Source organism: Castor canadensis, chromosome 11 (assembly GCF_047511655.1).
Source record: "Castor canadensis chromosome 11, mCasCan1.hap1v2, whole genome shotgun sequence".
Classification (NCBI taxonomy): Eukaryota; Metazoa; Chordata; class Mammalia; order Rodentia; family Castoridae; genus Castor; species Castor canadensis.
In genome coordinates, this window is record NC_133396.1 from 104,404,806 (window position 1) to 104,422,513 (window position 17,708).

The 17,708-nt window shown below is 42.6% G+C and overlaps 1 protein-coding gene across 3 annotated transcripts; it reads left to right on the top strand.

Moving 5' to 3' along the window:
- Positions 1 to 86: 86 nt before the first annotated feature.
- Etv3 (ETS variant transcription factor 3) lies at positions 87 to 16,010 on the top strand. 3 transcript variants are annotated; one of them, XM_074047788.1, is made up of 5 exons: positions 87 to 320; positions 2,179 to 2,237; positions 2,841 to 3,078; positions 4,359 to 4,474; positions 11,729 to 11,878. In XM_074047788.1, exons 2-5 carry the CDS (start codon positions 2,192 to 2,194, stop codon positions 11,743 to 11,745), a joined length of 417 nt encoding a protein of 138 aa, XP_073903889.1. In that variant the 5' UTR covers positions 87 to 320; positions 2,179 to 2,191; the 3' UTR covers positions 11,746 to 11,878. The 3 variants fall into 3 exon arrangements, with proteins under 3 accessions (XP_073903889.1, XP_020019035.1, XP_020019036.1); XM_020163446.2 differs by having other exon boundaries at positions 88 to 320; positions 11,299 to 16,010; XM_020163447.2 differs by having other exon boundaries at positions 88 to 320; positions 2,182 to 2,237; positions 11,299 to 16,010.
- The last annotated feature ends 1,698 nt before the right edge of the window (positions 16,011 to 17,708 follow it).

A 17,708-nucleotide genomic window follows, 5' to 3' on the forward strand; every position in this document is an offset into this window, starting at 1 on the left:
CGTGCGTAACGTGCTCCCGCAGCGTGACGCACGCGGCGCACCGGGCGGAGGCGCGGGACGTTCGGCGGGAGGTGCGCGCAGGGGCGGAGTGCGGGCGGAAGTTGGCGTCTGCGGAAAGGAGAAAAGAAAAGGAGACGCGGCTGGGTGCGGCGCGACAAGGTCTGGAGCCGGCGGGAGGGCGCCGCCTCCTCCCCCTCCCTCTCTGTGAGGATGGAAGTGACGAAAGCAGCCGAGGAGGTCACTTCCTGCTGGGGTGGATGAGGAGGAGCCGGAGACGCCGCGGAGGAGACCGGACCCAAGACGGACCGTACCGGGGAGAGGTGAGTCCTGGCCCGGTCGCGGCTGCCGTGCCCCTCGCAACCAGCCCCCTGGTCCCCGGCAGGATCGGCGTCTCTGGGGTCGGTGTCGCCCTCCCGGCTGTGCCATCCCAACCGGGCCTCAACCAGGGCAAGGGAGGAGGGGGCCCGCGTCTGAGGGGCGACAGGACCCCGGGCAGCATTCGTGAGGTGTCCCCGCGGACACTGCGTCCGGAGGCCCAGCCGGGAGGCGAGAGGAACGGAGGCTCTGGGGGCGGTGGGAGCCGGGACCGCGCGCTCTGCGGACTTCTGCAGGACCCGACTGTGCATGGTTAACTCTTCGGGGAGTGGTCGCGATCTGAGATGGGGCAAGGGGCTGGGGTTTGCAGAGCTGAGTCGAGCGACCCTACTTGGACAGAATGTTCTCGGAGTGAATTGGTGAAAAGCCTGCAGAGGCGCCTCCAGGCTCCAGAGAGCGGGGCCTTTATGGGGAAAATTGGGGATGCGTTGTATTGAGAGAGGGCTTCAGGTCGGTTCATCGTTACAGTGGAGGTTTGGACCCCCCAGTCCTGCCGGTTGAAGGGGCAGAGGTTCCACGATACTGCAGAGCAATGTAGGAGTGGGAGTGCAGGGCAGCCCCCTGGAGCCGTGAGGAAATTAGTGTTTTTCCTCCCTCATTGTCACGGAAATGGGAGAGGAAGGTCCTGCCTCAGCCCCTGGTGCCTTGTTGTAGATCTCGTGTGTGTCTGTGTCTGTTTTCTCCTTCCTTTGGGCTATTTATCTCCTCCTCAGCCCCTGCTAGTTTTATAGACAGAAACTTACTGGTCTCCTTAATGTGTATGTTGAGAAAGAAAGTTCAAAGATTCTAGAGGAATCCTAGGGTCCATGAAATTTCCAAGATGAGGAATTTATCCCCACCTCACCCTGGGGCCACTGAGGTCTTTACATTCCCTCCAGACTCCTGCTAGTGTGGGTGCTGAGGGCCTGTCATCCACCCTGGGGAACAATAAGGGTAGATCTGCCCTCTCCTGCCCCCATTTCCCTCTGGCAGTTCACCCTTCCCCCCTTTTTGCTGAAGGACTGACTGACATAAAGCTGCTTGTTGATAGGAACAGGAAATTTATTAAAGAACTATAAATCTGGATGGAATGAATTCAGATGAGGGCAAGACACCCTCCACTCATTGGCCCCAGAAATGCTTGCCACTCCCCCCCATTAAAGGGTTAACATAATTTTTCTTCAAAATACTGTTAAGAGTGTCAGTGTGTGTTTTATACAGAGTGACTATACATATGTTGTGTTTATTTCCTGTATCCCAGAGTGTTTTTCCAGGGGGAGTGGGCAGTTTCTGACTGGAAGGCTTTTCTTTCTCCCATCTCACATAATTCAGTAAAATAAATCAAAATCACATGTTCATTCTTGAGTGGGAATCAAATGGATTTGGATTTTTTTCACCCTTTAAACTGGTACATCTGGGTGAACTCAGGCTTGTGTATCTTGGCATCTGGGCTTGTCTAGTAATAGAAGACAAACTGTTTTGCTTGTTTTGGCTGCCTTTTTGGATCCGTTTTACTGTAACCTTTTTTTTTTTTAAACGTTTGAAGGGTTGGTCAGGAGGAAGAAAGCAAATATTAAGGACAGTGTTTACACTTTGTGGTTTAAAGTCAGGTGAGAGATAATTATGGCTTTGAAGCTGATGACCTGAGGACCATCATTTGATGACTTGAGGATTAGCAGTTTGCAGGTGACATGTTTGAAAGACAGAGCATTGTATAAGGAAGGAAAAATAGAGAAAAGGAAGTTTGGGGAAAGACTAAGCCAGAAAATCTTAGGAGGATAATACATAGTATCTCAAAGTAATTGTGTGGCTTGTGTCTCTCAGCAGGAGGGCGAAAATGAAAGCAGGCTGTAGCATCGTGGAAAAGCCAGAAGGAGGTGGAGGTGAGTAGAAGTTAATCATCTCTGATGTTCCTGGAATGTCCCTTGGTGGTTCCTGTTCTCTTTTCTTGGGGTTTGTTCACAAATGCTAGACCATGATTGACAGCTCTTGACTGGGTGGATCTTGGTAGGATGGTTGTAGGCTTGTTTCCTATGAACATTATTTAACATGCCTGGTCAGCACACTTTAATCCCAAGTTTTAGCATCTCTTTCCTGTTTGAGATGTAACTCCAACCTGTGGGGTAAAGAATTTTCAGCTGTACTTTCCTAAAACATTAGTTTACCTTTCCTGGTTGTTCCTTTTGGAACCTTCATACCCTCGTAGAAAGCAGGTGTGAGATTTGGTAACATATGAAAGCGTAAGAGATTAGGACACCTGGGTGCTGCTGCCCAACCTTATCAGATTCAGTGATTGCCACAAGGATAGGTAATTTCTCTGTCCTTTCCTCTCCTCTGTTGTTATTAGCCCCAGCTGACTGGAGGGATGTTTGTGGCATGTTTGTAAAGCACTCTAGAGATTTTGAACAGTGGAATGTGAAGTTGGGATGCTGGTATGTATGTACCTAGCTCCTGACTACTTTGATCTTGCCCTTTTCACATTAAAGGGTATCAGTTTCCTGACTGGGCTTACAAAACAGAGTCATCCCCAGGCTCCCGGCAGATCCAGCTGTGGCACTTCATCCTGGAGCTGCTGCAGAAGGAAGAGTTCCGCCATGTCATTGCCTGGCAGCAGGGAGAGTACGGGGAGTTTGTCATCAAGGATCCAGATGAGGTGGCCCGCCTCTGGGGCCGCAGGAAATGCAAACCACAGATGAATTATGACAAGCTGAGCCGGGCCCTCAGGTAAGAGAAAGGATTCCCAAATTTGTGGTGTTAACAGATTGGAAGGAGACCACGCAGTTTGGTGAGTGTTAGATAAAAGGGGTATCAGGTGATAAGTGACTACACTATCTTAGTGAATAATGTGTAGCTTTGAAGTGGGAGTTGAAGAGGAGTTAAATCCGAGTAGCACAGGCACAGGAGGAGAAAAAGCATATCTTTGGTTATATGTAGGAGGGAATTCCAATGTGGCTGGCACTGGATCCTGACAGACTGCTGATTCTGCTTTGTAGTGGGTGAGAGTGTATAGTGAAACAGGGATTGGAGCTCATTTATAGCCCAAAGGATTAGTTTAGACTTCCTTGTTGGGAATCAATTGGAATTTCTCTTACTTGGGCTCTCCTAGAAGAAGCTAGAAAAGGGTAAAACAAGCAGAGGAGGAGGGCTTGCTGAGTGACAGCAAGAGCTACTTAAGTACTGACAGAGATACTTAGGAATTATATTTGTGGGCTCAGTTTTCAGTCCATAGGTTGTTCTAGCATGTCTAAAGATTGATCACCATAAATTCTCTCAGATTCTCTTCACTTTGTCAGTTTTTAAATTTCTTAATCCTTTGGCTTTTAGGGAGCCAGGAGGCAGTTTATGACCTGTGCTATTTAATAGAATCCAAGTTAAAGGTTCCAGGTACATTGAAGTTCCCTGACTTTCTTCATTCATTCTTAATATCCTGAATGTAAAATCTGTGCAGTGGCTTTGCTGAAGCCTCCCACATCCCTTTTAGTCTTGACAGTAAAGTAGGCCAAGGTGGCTGCTGTTTTCCAGATCAGTATATGCCCTTGTCTCACTAGCCACCGTAAAGCAGGTCTCATTCCTTTGTGCCTTGGACTCTTAGGCCTCCAGACTAACCACATCAAATCTCCCAGAAGACTTGTTGGACCCCACCTGGGCAAAACAGAAAGAAACTAGGCAGTTAGCAACTTAGAGTAGAGCAGGAAGGAAGTGGACTACAGAATTGAAGTTGTAGAGAGGCAGAGAAGTGGTTAGAGCTAGAGTGGGTGTTTAGGATCTTATAGTAAGGATGTCTTTGTAAACTTTGAGCCAAAGACTAGCGCTTACCTGAAAATTGAATGAGAAAAGTACGTTTTTCAGTGTTCTTGCCTAACCTAAGAACTAAGCTACAAAAGAACAATAGTGTTGTTTGTGAGTAACTTTTAGAGCAAGAATTGTTGGTCTTAGTAATTACCTACATATATCAAAAGCTGTCAGTAGCTAGAAGATAAAATGACATGTTCCTGTTTTTACAGATACTATTACAACAAGAGGATCCTTCATAAAACAAAAGGGAAACGATTTACTTATAAATTTAACTTCAATAAGCTGGTGATGCCCAACTACCCATTCATCAACATTCGGTCAAGTGGTAAGATGCAAACTGCTTTGGTTGAGAGTGAATTTTGAATTAAAAAGAATTTTAAAAACCCAAGTCTAAGACATGGCATGTTTAAGGGAATTTAGAAAAACTGAAGTAATGTGATCCCTTCAATTATCTCAGTGTTCTTCAAGTCGGGAGAACTCTCCTAAGGGGAGTAATAGGCTGTGCAGTATCAAGATAGATGAGTTTGTTTTTTTTTTTAAACTCCCTTTTCTGCATATTATTTACAAACTATCTTATTTGGGAATGGTGTTCCATAGGTTTGTGTTGATTTTTAAGTTCAGGACTAACTTTTAACACCCTACCCAATACCTCTTTTATGGATGTGAACCTGTTTCTACAAACACTTCCGATTTTCTATGAAACTACCAAGCTCTCTCTTATCAAGTGAATATCATCAAAACCACAGCATCCTTGATCAGAGAAGGGGAGGTTCGCATGTTTGCAGTGAAAGGCAGCGTCTTTGATCTGCACCAACAACTCTTCAGAAAACAAGACTCTGGGGTTACTTCTCTCCTTTTAAGTGTAGCAGGGCTTCCCCTCTAGATTCTGTAAGTGACAGCTTTCCATCGCAGCTCCTCTCTTGATGCTAAAGGCAGTGTTTTCAGTAGGTGTGTTTGTTGAGGGGAAGGGAGTTGATATGAAAACTATCCCCCTTGCTCAAGAAAATAGATTATATTTAATTATTTTGGCCAGATCATCATTGTTGTGTTTTTGTGGCCTTACATATTTTAAAACAAAATTGATCATGATTCTGAAATAATATAACTTCTCAGAGAAAAGTTGGAAGAAACTTGAAAAATTAGAGTGGGGGTGTGTCCAAGAGAATATAATGCTAAAATCCATTGCAGATATATAATTACTATACACAACAAGTTAGGGCAGTTTCAGCTTGACTCTGCTATCATTACAGTTCCATCTCTCTGTAACCACTCCCTCCTGTCCCTGGGGCATGCATTTAAAAAAAAAAAAAAGTGGTATTGGAATGCATCTCTCTAATTACAACCTGTTTTCTTTCCTTGTGCCTGAGGGAGCGGCATTAGGAAATCAGACCTGTTCTAGCCACTGGAATATTGTTTCCTCTATTTCTCATTCTTACCTCTTCCCTGTGTGCCTAAAAGAATTAGGCCTTTAGTGAGCATACCAACAATTTTGAAGAATGTATTCATGTTCACCACCACCACAATCCCAAAAATGCTTCATTGGTCTTGTTCTTTGATCCTTTTTTGGTAACTGAAAACTCTGAAGTACAGCCACTTGGATAAACTGAAATAGGGTATCCATCAGCCCCTGGGAGTAATATGGTTTTCCAGGACAAGGAAATAGAGACTTTTATTTTGTCCAGAATAAGACAATAAGGATCTGTTCTAGAAACCTAGCAGTAGTGGTCTCACACACCTGTTATACCCTAAAGCAGTTGAATCAACAATGATCCTTAACAACCTCAAGATCCTAATCAAGAAGTTACAGGGAGGGACTGGAATATAAATCAGAAGAGCACTTGCTAGCATGCGGAAGGCCCTGGATTCCAAGCCTCAGCACCAAAAAAAAAAGTCACAGGGAAAACTAAATAGTATACCTTTCTTTTAGGTATATGATTTCATTGCTCACATAGTAAGTACAAATGACTCCAAGGAACCAGTCATTCATTTGTGTTGAACTTTTACCCACATAGGCAAAGTGTTTAAGGTAAACTTTATGATGGCAAAGGAATGTATTATTTATTAGACATATACTTAGTCAAGGTGCTTTACCTAGTGGTTTGGTGAATTATCTCATCCTACCCTTATACCCTGGTCAAGTGTGTGTCTTAGTATTCACATTTTACAGATGACAATAAGGATGAGGACAGCAAAGTCAAAGACTGACCAGGGTAGGTTGAATGGTAATCTGTTGAACAGTTTCTCAGGAAACAGTTCCTGAAAGATTGAGCTATTGAAATGTTGCTCTGATTTAATAGATCAGACATTCCTCCCCTCAATCAGGATTCATTTATTTGTTCAACAGATAATGTGTTAACCCCTGAAGACAAAAAAAAGAAAAAAGATAAAGATTATGGAGAGTTCCTTCCCTCAAGGAATTTAGAATTTAGCTGGAGAGATAAGATATCCTAGGTTTAATACAATGTGAAATGTAGTAAGTGCTCTAAAAAGTAGAGCTATGTGAATTTAGATCTTAGAGACCAAAGAGCTCCTGCTACAGATGATTGGTTGCTGTCTAGTTTTTTGGTTTTTTGTTTGTTTGTTTTGGGGGGCTTTTTGAACAGGTGGAACTATTCAGGGCTGTGTTCTGCTACTTGAGCCACTCTGCCAACCCTTGGTTTCCATATTTTTAAAAAGAAAGGCAATGCATGGCTGATTGTAATATAATCAAGTAATACAAAAGTTATTGAGGAAAGGGGTATTCTTTTTTCCTTTCTCCTCAGTTCTACTCACTGAACAGTTTAGGGTAGAACACTTAACATTTGGATAGTGTTAAGGACTGGGGGCACTTAACCTAGCAAGCATGCCCTGAGTTCAACCCTACTACCACAAGAAAAGACACAACCTAATAGTGTTGAAGTACTTCTACAAGCCATATGTGCCGATATACACCTGTAATCCCATCATGTAGGAGGCTGAGGCTGAAGGATTGTATTTGAGGCCAGACTGGGCTAAATAGTGAGACCCTGTCTCAAAAAAGAAAGGAAAAAGAAAGAGCCGGGTGCCAGTGGCTCATGCCCATAATCCTAGCTACTCAGGAGGGCAGAGGTCAGGAGGATCATGGTTCAAGACTAGCCCAGGGGAAAAAGTAAGACCCTACCTCAAAAATACCTGACACATTAAAAAAAAAGGCTAGTGAAGTGGCTCAAATGGCAGAGATCCTGCCTAGTAAGCCTGAGGCCCTGAGTTCAAACCCCAGTACCACAAAAAAAGTGCTTCTATATATATAGTATTATTTTTATCACTAATTAATACTTACTTGAATTTTCATAAGAAATAGTAGAAACAATACAGAAGATACTAGCAAAAAGGGTTACATATCAGCAGATAGGGGTAGGATACACTAGTTCAGGGATAAATATGAAACCTCTCATTCTACACCCTTCCTACGCCCACCTACCCCCATCCTAGTTTTTTATTTTTAATTTGGAAAACTTCAAACCTACAGAAAAATTGGATTAAGAACAGTGAACACCCATAAATCTTTTATCTAGACTCACTAAATGGTTAACATTATTGCCACATTGGCTTTATCTCTTTCTATTTATATGTACTTTTTAAATCTTTTGAGATTAAGTTGCAGACATGATGGCACTTCACCCCTATGTACTTCAGCATGTATCTCCCAGGAACAAGGACACTCCTTTCCATAACCACGATAACCTTACCACACCCAGGAAGTTTAACATAGCTCTAATCCTATTTTCTCACATATGTTCCCTACTTGAATGATAGATTCTTTTCTAAGTTTTGATTTTTTTAAACTATAATATCACCTAATAAATAATTTTAACAACATGCAATTTGCTATGCACTGGTACTGTCCTAAGAGCTTTACAAAATGTTAACTCTTAATTCTCAAAACATTAGAATTGGTCCTATTACTATCTATTTTATAGGTAAGAAAACTGAGGCATCGAGAAGTAGATTGTCCAGAGGCACACAACTAGGACCAGGGTTTGAACCTAGGCAAAGACTATTATTTCCAGTTTTTCCAGAGGGAGATCAAAAACTCCAGTTTGTTACTTATACTAGTTAATTACAAAGTAGAAAATGCCAGAACTGAGCTTCAGACCCAGGTTTTCCAGCTCTACTATTTGAATCTCGTGATGGCTTCATGGAAGTGATCTTCTTTCAGAACAATACTATTTACACTTTTTTAGCACCAAACTTTTTTTTTTCAAACAGAGTATTAGATTTGACATCTCAACATACAACATAAAAGTGGGGCAATTCCAGTTAGTCAGAGGGAAGGGGTCAGAATGCTCCCTTTCATACATCAGTCTCACCTTTCTTTGTCCTACCTAAGTGCTTTTTTTGTTTGTTTGTTTATTTGTTTTTTTGGTGGGACTGGAGTTTAAACTCAGAGCTTCGCACTTACAAAGCAGGCACTCTACTGCTTGAACCCCGCCTCCAGTCCATTTTGCTTTGGTTATATTTTTGGAGATGGGGGTCTCAAAAACTATTTTTGTGGGTTGGCTTTGAACCATGCTTCTCCCAGTTTCAGCCACCCAAGTAGCTAGAATTACAGGCATGAGCCACCGGTGCCTGGCTACCTAAATGCATTTGGAAATGTTAATCTGTTATTTCTCCTTACAGATTTTTAATAAATTTCAGAATGTCTCTGTTAAAAAAAAAAAAAAAAACTGTCAGGTGCCAGTAGTACCTGCCTATAATCCTAGCTACTTGGGAGGCTTGAGATTGAGAGGATCATGGTTTCAGCTAGCCTGGGCAGATAGTTTGCAAGATCCTATCTCCAAAATAACCAGAGCAAAATGGACTGGAGGTGTGGCTCAAGTGGTAGACTGCCTGCTTTAAAGCAAGAAGCCCTGAGTTCAAACCCTGGTCCCACCAAAAAAAAAAAAAAATGCTAACTTGAGCTTGCTTTAGCCAAGCATTTCTAAATTGCTTAGGAAACAGGACTTTCCTTTTCTTCCCACATTATACTTATCACTTATTCTGTCCTTCAGAATACATACGAATATTTTTATTTCTTTTTTTAGTGGGATTGGGGTTCTGCCACTTGAGCCACATCTCCAATTATTCTTCTGGTTATTTTGGAGATGTGGTCTCACAAACTTATCAGCCTGGGCTGCCCTTAAACCATGATCCTCCCAAACTTAGCCTCCCAAGTAGATAGGATTACAGGCACACAACTAGGACCAGGGTTTGAACCTAGGCAAAGACTATTATTTCCAGTTTTTCCAGAGGGAGATCAAAAACTCCAGTTTGTTACTTATACTAGTTAATTACAAAGTAGAAAATGCCAGAACTGAGCTTCAGACCCAGGTTTTCCAGCTCTACTATTTGAATCTCGTGATGGCTTCATGGAAGTGATCTTCTTTCAGAACAATACTATTTACACTTTTTTAGCACCAAACTTTTTTTTTTTTCAAACAGAGTATTAGATTTGACATCTCAACATACAACATAAAAGTGGGGCACCCAGCCCATATAAGTTTTGGGGGTTTTTTTTGTTGTTCTTTTCTCTTGCTTTTAACTATATATACTCTTAATAGAAAGAGCCAAAAGAATCTAAAAGGATAGAATTTTAGTCACTGTAATAAGATGAAAAAAGAGATAGTTTTGGGCTGGGATTCTTTTAACTCTTATCCAAATCATATGCAAGATCATCTGTCTGTTTTTCTTAATTAAGATTAAATCAGGGGCCTTTTTTAAAAGTTCTGCAGTGAAGTTTTCTGTGGAACATTAGTTCAGGAAATGCTCCTTTGGCACAGTGTCACTCAGTCACATGCACCTAGAAAGCCCAGACTCAAATCTGAGAATGACTATTAGACCAAGAGTAGAAGGGTTCAGCTAATTGAGGAGCAATTCCTAACCACACTTTAGCTCATGTACTTTTGTTGTTGTTGTTGTTGTTGTTTCCTCTCTAAGACTACCATACTTTCATTGATTGTAGGGGGTTTTTTTGTTCTGTTTTTGTTTTGTTTTTTTTGGTCTTGCTTTTTTCCTTCTCTTTTCCCTCTCCCTCAGAGTGTAAAGAAACCTTCAAATATCATTATGATAGAAGCCACTGGCACCTCCAGGAACCTACACAGTCCCTCTGGCCTCAGTGGCAAACCTTTCCTCAGGCCGTATGTAGGGCCTTTGGGAGAAGTTGGGAACTTGTGAACTTTTCAAGTTGGTATGGTTAGTACATGATAGTTTCTGCTTAGAGTTTCAAATTTAGCAGTCAAACTTGGGAAAAGGAGTAGTAGGTCCTGGATTTTCTCCTAGCCTCCTCAATGTTTGAATGGGAGTGAAGATCACTATATAGAGAGATCATTATATAGGACTTATCAGGAGAGAGAAGTATCAATGAAGAGATTGAAAAGTACTTGATCCATAAATTAATGATTATGTATCAAAAATAAAGATACACCATAAGAACTTAAGTTAATTATGATCTTTTCTATGTCCTTCTGTGTGAGGTTCAGTCTTTGGATTTTCAATGCATTGCTTTATATGCATGCTATTTTCAGTTTTGTTTGTGTTTAGCTTAGATTTGCTTACTTTATACATATGGCCAAAATTAAGGAAACAAGAGAAAACTGTTTGCAAAGCTGAAAGTTGAGACAGGTGGTATATACACAGTATTTAGAGTTGCAAAAGAGAGGGAAGGCTCTTGTACTCATTCACTCACCCACCTAATATTTATTGGGCCCCTGCTAATTGCTAGGAATGTAGTTTTGAACAACAGGAAGCCCCTGCCTTGAGAAATTATAATATTGATAAAACAAGTAAATAGTTGCAGATAGTAAGGAGTACTCTGAAGACAGTAATATAAGAGGCTAGAAAAAGATAGCAACTAAATTGAACAGAATGAACTGAGTAGTTTTTGTTTGTTTGCTTTGGTTTTTTGAGACAGAGTCTCATTATGAAGCCCAGTCTGGCCTCAAATTCATGATCCATATGTACTGGGATTACAGGTATGCACCACCACACCCAGCCTGAGCAGTAATTTGTAAGAAGACAGAGAAGTATATGATTCAGTCCAGTTGGAGTGTTTATTTCTTGTTACCACTAAACATTGTGTACTTACCTAGCCTAAGTGATGATAGTAAATGACCAGATGGCCAATGCAGCCTTTTGTCTTTTCTACCATCACAGGTGTGGTTCCTCAGAGTGCACCACCAGTGCCAACAGCCTCTTCCCGGTTCCATTTCCCACCTTTGGATGCCCATTCTCCACCTGGTGATGTGCAGCCAGGGAGGTTCTCTGCTAGCTCCCTGAGTGCTTCTGCCCAGGAGTCAAATAATGGCACTGATAGAAAGGTGGAGCTTTCAGAGCTGGAGGATGGCTCAGCTGCTGACTGGCGCCGGGGCGTGGATCTCGTGTCCTCCCGGAATGCTGTCAGTGGAGGCGGGATTGGCCACCAGAAACGCAAGCCTGACATAATGCTTCCTCTGTTCACTAGGCCAGGGATGTACCCTGACCCCCACAGCCCCTTCGCTGTCTCTCCAATCCCTAGCCGTGGAGGTGTCCTAAATGTCCCCATTTCACCAGCCCTCTCCCTGACTCCCACCATCTTCTCCTATAGCCCCTCACCAGGCCTGAGCCCCTTCACCAGCAGCAGTTGCTTCTCCTTCAACCCAGAGGAAATGAAACACTACCTTCATTCTCAGGCCTGTTCTGTGTTCAACTATCATCTGAGTCCTCGGACTTTTCCCCGTTACCCAGGGCTCATGGTTCCACCACTGCAATGCCAAATGCATCCTGAAGAGCCTACTCAGTTTTCTATCAAGCTGCAGCCCCCACCCATTGGACGGAAGAACCGGGAGAGAATGGAGAGTAGTGAGGAGTCCACACCTGTTCCTGCACCCACCTTGGCTTCTATTACTCCGCAAATTAAGGTGGAGCCCACCTCTGAGAAGGATCCCGAGAGCCTCAAGCAGTTGGTCCGAGAGGAGGAGGAGCACTGTCAAGAAGAGGGCACTGTGCCAAGCAGGACCATGGAAGAAGAGAAAGGCACCATCTTTGCCCGCCCCACTGCCCCACCCACCTGGCCCTCTATACCCATTAGCACCCCAAGTGAAGAACCCCTAGAGGTGACTGAAGACAGTGAGGACAGGTCTGGCAAAGAGCCCAGTGCACCTGAGAAGAAAGAAGATGCCCTGATGCCCCCAAAACTTCGGTTGAAGCGGCGCTGGAATGATGACCCTGAAGCCCGGGAGCTTAGTAAGACTGGCAAGTTCCTCTGGAATGGGGCAGGACCCCGGGGCCTCGCAGCAGCCGCCGATGCTTAGAACTGCAAGTGCTATGGGAGCTGTTTATATTATAATCAAATACATACATGTATTTATGTAGCAAGATTTTGGGGGGAGGGGGGAGGGAGTTAGACTGGTTTGATCATTCTGGGGCATAGACTTGTACTTTTCTGTTGGGGATGGGATGGGTATCTTCTGTTGTAAATTAGGTGGGATGTAAACACACTTTTTTTCCTGGTGAGTAAGACACAGGGAGAGTATTGAACTGAAAGGGGAAGGAGCCTGTTTCCCATTTGAGGCTCACACTTCCTGACAAGGAAACTCCTAAAGGGACCAGGTACTTTCTGGTCCCATGACAGTTCAGGTTCCAGAGGTCTTTCTTTTCTATTGTATTTATATGTGGAAAGCCATTAATGAGTTTATTTTGCTCTGAGAGATACATAAAAGGGAATAGATTGTGGCTGGGAGGTTCAGCAGTGGGAGACCATTAGTACTAAATATTTTGCCTGAAATATTTCTTTTAATTATTTCAGGGAAAGAAAAGATAATCTCAGTCTTACTGGGGTGGGTATGTTCAGATGTTCTTTTTCTTCTGTCCTTTTTTCTGTTATTCTCTGGCATTTTTTTTTCCTTTTCTTTTTAAAAAAATGTTTTCAGAACACATGAGCATACTGCCAGTTACAGTAGGGCTGGGAGGGTGCAGGAGCTGGCCCCTCTCAGATGCAGGGTTGAGGCAGGAAGCAAGTCCAGCTGCAAGCTCCTTGGACTTTTCACCTATTTCACCTACTAAGAAGCCATGAGGAGTTATAAACTCTTGTTCAGGGAAGAAAGAAGAGGGCAGGAGGAAGTAACCCAATGCCTTTAAAAACAAAACAAATGAAACAACAAACTTCATTTTTTCTTTTTTCCATTGTGGGTTTGGAAAGCCAAACCAAAGTGTGACTGTGAGCAAGTTCACTGAGAGGCATGACAGCATTGTTGAAAATGTCTTTCCATTGTGTCTGGTTCTCTTTATCATTTTCTTAAGTCGAGCCTTAACTATGAACCATACTTTAAGATGATACGGGTCTGTCAACATAAACCTGTAAAGGGCATGGACACTTCAGATAACCCAGGAATGTTGAGACATGGTTAAACTTCTAGCTGATTGTCATTCCCTCTTGATGTTGTTGGGGTGGGTAGCAAAAAGGCAGGATTGTGGGAGTTAAGGACAGATGATACCTGGAAACACAGAAGGTAGCTGGGTGAACACGTGGATGTTTGTTGAAACTGAAGGAAGTAGTAGAAAGAAGACAAAGAAGGCAACTAGATGCCAAAAGGCCTGGTATGAGGGAAAGAGTTGATATCTGTCCTGTTGTGGTGTTGCCATTCTTGCCATCCCCATTTGCCCAGATTGTTCTGAATCCCCTGATCAGTTAACTGTCCTGCATGAGACTCCCATTTATAGATAGCAATTATTTCTTTGTGGGAAATTCCCTTTTAGCAACTTCAAAGGAATGGGAAGGGATTGATCTTATGTGACGCAAAACACTAGAACTAGGGACAGAGAAAAAGCAGCAGCAGCCAATATCTTCTGTGTATGTGTGCATATGTACCTATGTAGGTTAACTCCTGGCTATGGCTCAGATCCACCTAGCAACAGGGCAACAGGAAGAAGAAATAACTACATCTGTTGAGGGCCAGGGTGGCATGGGGGGTAGTGTCCAGGAGTTGGAGATTCCTGACTCTATACTAAATAACATTTGAGGGTTGTCTTTAGTTGTAGGGGTATTTTTTCTTTTTTTAAACTGGAGTACATGCACCAGAGAGGGCTCAGGAAAGGTTAGAGCAGGTGAGAGAGACAATAGATGCCCTGGGATGACTTGAGTCCATCATGCTGTTTCTTGACAAGTTCTTTTCTTGCTTGATCCAAATTCCATGAGTGACTCATCTTTCCCCAGGAAAGGGACTTAGCGAGAGGTCCCTAATGACTCAGGCTTTCATCATGCTGCCTTTGTGGTCGCGTTTTTGTCAGATTTCCTTCTCTGCACCTTGACTTACCTCTGAATCAGAAAGCAAGCCCAGCAGGTGGAAGAAGGCTCTCTGCTTGGCATTGCCTGATCTAATAACCAGGGAGGCCAGCTGGCCACCCATTGTCTGCTAGAGGGGAGGGCCGGCAGGTGTCGGTATGAACTCAGGAATAGAAACATGGGGCCTTCACATAAGAGGGAGACAAATCCATAATGCATACCTGTAACCCCTATAACCCAAGTGCCAGAATTAATTCCTAGATGCTGCTTCTGTTTGAACAAAAAGTCACTGCTTTTACACTTGAAAACACACGCGAAAAAATGTTCAACTCCATGAAAAATGTTTTTGGCTTTAAGAAATCGTTTGGTGTTTTAATTGTTTCCTTTGATTGCCATTCCACCAGTAATTGTTGATTTGCACTGCACACTGGGGTTGGGTTTGGGGGAGGGGTTTTCCCTATACAGAGCCAAACTTGGGCTTGCTCAGGAAGTAGACCAGGGAATATACAGGTCATTGATATTTCCTGTAGCAAAGGATTTTTTCTCTCCTCTCCCCCCTTTCCACCTCCCCCCCCCCCAGCCCACTCCTGGCAGCACCTGCTACCAGCCAGACCCTTCCCTTCCATGAGCATCTCATCACTGTCCAACAGCAGTTGGAAAAAAGGGGGGGACAAAAACCAGACCTACTTCTCCCCCTATTTCCAAAATTTGCTGTGCCAAACGTTTAGAACTTTACAGATATAAATCTATTGAAATTGCATTAATCAAGAACTTGTTCATGTAAAAAGTTTGCTTTTTTAGCTATAGAAAACTGTAAAGATCTCTTAAGGGCATCCAGCATTGCTGAACTCACCTTTTCTGAAGAATAGGTAGGAGTAAAATGTAAACAGATACTGGGTCCCCTTCACCCTGGTTGTCAAGCTCTACTGCATTAAACCCAGCTCACTAATACAGGGAATTGTTGCACCCTAGTGACCTATGGGCCAAGAAACTTCGAGAAGCATTAAAAAAAAAAAAAAAAAGGTTGAAGTATACCACTTCCAACCAAATGGGTAGAGTCAGTTTGCTGTTTGTCCCTTGTTTTTTATTTATTCCACAATTATGTTTGTGCTTTTTTGTTTTATAAACAGTAATGGAGCATTTACTTTTATGTGGTTTAAAAGAAAACTTTGATTTAGTCTTTCAAGAACTGTTGCATTTTTAGTTTCTTCTTAAGTAAAACAAGTTCCCAGTTAATTGTTTTGAAATATTTAGGCTTCTTTTGAGTTATAAAATTGTGATGCAGGGATTTGTGAATAAGACATTCACATGTGAAAGATGACTTCACTTGTTATCCGCATAAGCAGAATAAAGTGTGTATATGTACATAAAATGTAAGTAATCTTAACTCCATTGTGCAGTGCCTTTTAGATGTTCCGCTTTCTATAAAGTCTTCAAATTTTTGCATATATATTATATATATGATGTAATGTTATAGAAATATATGTATAATATACATATTTTTTTCCAGGGGTATCTGATAGCTCTGTATTTTGTTATGGAAGTTGAAAGAAAAAAGTATTTTACCTCAGAAATTAAAGTTAAATAAAAAAGTACTTTTAAGTAATGTTTGCTGAGTGTTAGTTTTTGTTGTTCATCATACCCATCATGACAGAGTGGTCATGCCAAGAGAATTGACCAAACCCCTGTTAGCTTACCCACCCCCACACTTTTTGCCCTATTGCATAGGGAGGAGTTGGTCTCTTAACAGTTTTGGAGCTTGTCAGCTTCCTTGAGCTAATGGCTACTACCAGATCAAGGAAAATGAAGCTCCCCAACATAAGCTAGCAGAAATGTCTGTCTCAAGATTGTTGTAAAGATTCATTAAGAGTAGGTGGTGAAGCCAGGCACAAAAAGACCGTATGCTGCATGATTTCATTTATGCAAAAATGTCCAGAATAGGCAAATGCATAGAGACTGAACACAGATTAATGATTGCCAGAGTAAGTGGGGGGTGGGGGTGGAAGTGATGAAAATGTTCTGGACTTAGTAACAATAGTTGTACAATTTGAATATAAGAAACCACTGAATTACAACCACTGAAAGGGTGATTGTTATGGTATATGAATTATATCTCAATAAAGATGGTTTTGTGGTTGAGTTTTTTGTTGTTTTTTAGTACATGACAAGCCAGTACTAGGGAAATGTAATTCCCAGTAGAGAAAAAGAATCCAGAGCAGAAGATGTGATGTTCATGGTAGGTATTAAATTAGGAGAAGCCTAAAGAATTTGCATTTTATTCTGCTGGCAATGGCCATCCTTAGTGTTCTATAAGACTTTGGGCCAGGCTGTTGAAGGGTATGGAAGGGCACAGCCCTGAGGAAACCCTGCCCAAATAATGGCTACTAAAGGAGACAACTCATTTAGGCCAGGGGAAATAAGGTGACAGGCTGACTGACTGACTTTCCTCAGTAACCCAGGTCAGGAAGCTGGGAAAGGACTGAATAAACCCCTCCTGCTGGGAAAGCATCCTGCTTGCATATCTCATTGAGATTGGGATGCTAGGCCACAGATTTCTGCCAGCCTAAATTGACCAGTGCTTAGAATTGGATGGTAAAGGGAAGGAGAGAATAATGATAAAAGGAAAGAACATAAACTGTGAGAGGAGGAGGGGAAAGAGGCCACCATCCTTCATGGAGTTAGGAGGGAGTAAAGCCTTCAGTGTCTCCCTGTCTTTTCTCTCTTTAGCATAGCTTGGAAGGGAGGTCTTTCATAAGACTACTTCCAGCCTCATCCTTCACCAGGCACATTCCACCCTACCCAAAGCTTTTAAGAACTTGTATTAAGTCAGTCTTCATGACAAACCTCTGATGCAAGAGGTGTTCATCCCATTTTACTGAGGGGAACACTGAAACTCAGAAGAAGTTAACTGACATGACCAAAGTGCAAGCTCCAGCACCTGGGCTCACAACCATGCAGCCACAGACCTCTCTGCCCAACTCTGGCTGAACACTTCTTTCCTCTATACCTAGCCAAGTATCTTCAGGATTCAACTCAGTATCACTGCCTCCAGGGTGAACCACTCCTCTATGTCCCCTCCCAGTCCATGTTTACCTCTCAGCCTTTTCCACACTTAATGCTTGTTTGTTTGGTTGCTTGTCTGGCTTCACTGGACAGTCAAGAAGCCAAGGACCAGTGCAGGGTTTGATTCATCTCCCTTGCTCCAGGGCCTAGCATACTGCCTGGGCTGAAGGATGCTTGATAAATGCTTGTTGAATAAATGACAAAAAATACAAAGGGTGTTTCACCACTGGTATAGAAGATA